This window comes from Cyprinodon variegatus, unplaced genomic scaffold (genome assembly GCF_000732505.1).
Source record: "Cyprinodon variegatus isolate N-32 unplaced genomic scaffold, C_variegatus-1.0 Scaffold449, whole genome shotgun sequence".
NCBI lineage: Eukaryota > Metazoa > Chordata > Actinopteri > Cyprinodontiformes > Cyprinodontidae > Cyprinodon > Cyprinodon variegatus.
In genome coordinates this window covers 94108-97272 of record NW_015150902.1, presented here as the reverse complement: position 1 = coordinate 97272, position 3165 = coordinate 94108, and the positions used below count along the sequence as shown (strand labels likewise).

At 38.9% G+C, this 3165-nt stretch overlaps 1 protein-coding gene across 1 annotated transcript in view; it reads right to left on the bottom strand.

Annotated features, from left to right (window-relative positions):
- The window catches only part of LOC107093839 (mitogen-activated protein kinase kinase kinase kinase 4-like), a 107582-nt gene that overhangs the window by 32187 nt on the left and 72230 nt on the right, over window positions 1–3165 (bottom strand). Inside the window, 1 exon segment of the mRNA XM_015389140.1 lies at window positions 2598–2668. Coding sequence (XP_015244626.1) covers window positions 2598–2668 — 71 coding nt within the window.

Here is a 3165-nt window from a genome sequence, read left to right as displayed (position 1 = left end):
CGGGGATAAAGATGTTGTGGAAGAGGACGCCAGGGCGGCAGAAGCTTGGTTTGGTGTAGAAGGCTTCCAGCCATACATGTTTGAGCCCTTGCCTCACAACGCTGCCTGTTCTGTTAGCTCTACGCCTGCTGAAGACACAGACGTCCATCCCCGTGAACACTGGGATGGAACTCAATGGGAAAGGAAATTATTCTTAATTTAACCGTTGCGTATATTAGCTGCGACATAAGAATCAAGATGCTATGACTGAAAAAATTTGACTGACAGATGACCGTTGATATATGATTGGCCGAATGTAGGTGTTCAGGCTGAGGAATACCGGTAACTAACTGGCCTGCATAAGATAACGGAAAAAAAAAATTAGTTTAAGACATAATTTTTTTTTTTATAGAAATTTTCTAACTTTTGGGACAATATGGTCTGATAAAGAGTACATTTATAGATGTTTAAGCCAGAGTGATTTCACATTTAAATATGATTTCCCTATGACTTTAACAGAACAGAGTTGGTTTACATAAAGTGATCGTTGTGGTAAGAACCTGTTTTTGAAAAATGAATTAATAATTAAATAGGAAATGTGGGGCAAGATGAATGGAGCGAGGTGCTACGTTCACAGCTGGGATCATTTAACAGCCAGTTAATTAGACAATCAATATAATAATAAATCAAACGCCGTGTGCCCCAGGGCCCTGGCATCTTTACATGAAGGAAAAATGTCAGAAAATGCCTTCTCCTGAAAATATGAGTGAGCGTGGAGCGATTTCGCAGGAGCGGCAGGAAAATTAAGGTGAGCGCGGAGCAGATTATGAGCGGATCGTCCTGGCGCAACTTTAAACGGCGCAGCGAAAGAGCGAACATCCTCCTGAGTGGGGAGCGGGAATTGAACAGCGCTCTGCTCCACTCACATGCTCTGCTTGCAACTTATTTACCTGCTGAAATTAAGGGAAAATCCTTTTCTTAGATCAGTCTTTGGGGTGTATTTCCCACACCTGCAAATGAGACAAATCTATTTTTTTTAAATCCTATTTAGTGTTTAATACAGTTTAGGACCGAACACTAACCCCTGGGGGACGCAACAAATAACCTCTAAGAAGTCCAGCCTTCTCCCTCTATGTTTGTCACCTGCTCATCTTATAATGACTCACTTTTGATTCTGTTTGTGTATTTGTGTAAATAATAATGTTGCGTTGGACGCAATAGAGGAATATTACATCATATTTGGACAAACTGCTGCCTATTCATTACATAGCTTTTTTACTTAGCTCAGCCTCCCTTTCTAATTTTAGAAGTCATGATTAATAGTGTCTAATTCTTTCTTTAGATGTACGAATACTCCTATGTTGAGAATGAGGAAATCAGGTGGTTATTGCAATGAAAACATGTCTTTTTAACATAATTTCACGTTTAAAAGGCAAACATGATTAAACCAAGGAGAAAAAGCATGATATTCAACAACTAACCGTTCAAAACAAATGTTTTTCAGTAAAGCTATCAAGATTAAGAAAGAATACTTTTTCTAAAGCTTTGATAAATGTAATATCACCGGCCTATAATTTAACGAAAACATGTTTGTAGTCACAGTTTTTATTGTTTCAGTTATGTGAAAAACAAAATACTCAGGTTTATTGTGATATGCATCTCTTTTAAGTGATAATTATCCAATTCATGAGGCCCTAAGAATGGGTCCAAAAACGATCAAATGTTTAGCAGAGGCAGTTGTTTGGACAGAAAAGTGGTATTAATGTGAGGAGGACAAAATGGTCCAAAAGAGGGGGGTGAAATAGTGGTTTAAATAACCACCAGTTCAATGCAACATAAGCAGAATAACTTCTCTGAAAACACATCGAAGCTTCGGCGTGGTTGGGCTCAAGTCTTTGTGGCGATGACTAACGTTTAAATCTGCACCAGCAGATAATAAAACAAAGAGGAGAGTGGTCATTTTATAAGTATATAGACTGTTCAGACACATTCCTACAGTGTCACACAGTGATAAAAATCTTTAGCCAGCTAGACAAACGTGTGTTTTTGAGGAAAAATTAAAACAAAGGAGTTAATTAGCTTCTTGACGTTATTTTTATCACTTCAATCAGGAACAAAGAACATTTATGGTCATGATGGAACCATGAGACCCTCAGCTCAGAATCCACATATAAAGTGAATAAGGCTAATGCTAATAGTAAAAATAATCCAGGAATTAGTTAGTCTGGCAGACAGGAAACAAGGAAGTAGAAATTCAGGTTTTCAAGGCAGAAAACAGAGTTTTGTCTAAAATAACTCTAAAATTTCTCATGTTTGTCAAAACATAAAATCCATCATGGCTGCCAAGTGTACAAACAACAGCTAACTGTTGGATTCACATATAAATAAACCCCCTCACATCCAGTCCTGTACAAACTCTGCAAGAGGAGGTTTCCCTACTGGGTTTGAATGAATACAATAATAAACTAAATGGATGTATTGAGTATTGATCACTTTTGTTACTGTAGTTGGAACTTAAATAAATAAAATTTTAATCCATAAATCAATCTGACAATAGAAAAAGAGAGGTCTGTTTCTAAGACATCCTGCTCCAGGTACATGCTTAGGTGGACCTTTACCTTGAGGCCGTCCTCTTGTGTCCCATCACCAGCTCTCTGCAGTAGAATTTAGAAGTTGTTCGTTCTGGAACCTGAGAGAGAAAAAAGCAGAGTCCATTAACTAACACCATCAGGATGGAGGGAACAACTTCTAGGTTGATCATTTCCTGCTTCACTTGTAGAGCTCTACCCAAGGACTTTAATTAACATGACGCCACCTGTCAATCACCATCTAAAGACTCGTCAGCAACTGACCAATCAGTAATGTAAAATATCCCCTCCCCCACAGGAGCGTACTCCAACACAATACCAGGTTTTGCATTAGGAAAACAAATTGGAATTTTGTTTAAAAAACATGTCAGAGACATATAACGTCAAGTATTGAGAGAATGACACATCCATCCATCCATCTTCTCCTGCTTAGTCCTGTCAGGCCCGGTGCCTGCCTTCGACAGTCTAAGGGCGAGTGGCGGGGTACGCCCTGAACAGGTCGCCAGTGTGTCGCAGGGCAACACAAAGACACACAAACATGCACAAACACACTCATACCTAAGGACAATTTAGAGAAGCCATTTAACCTAACAGTCAT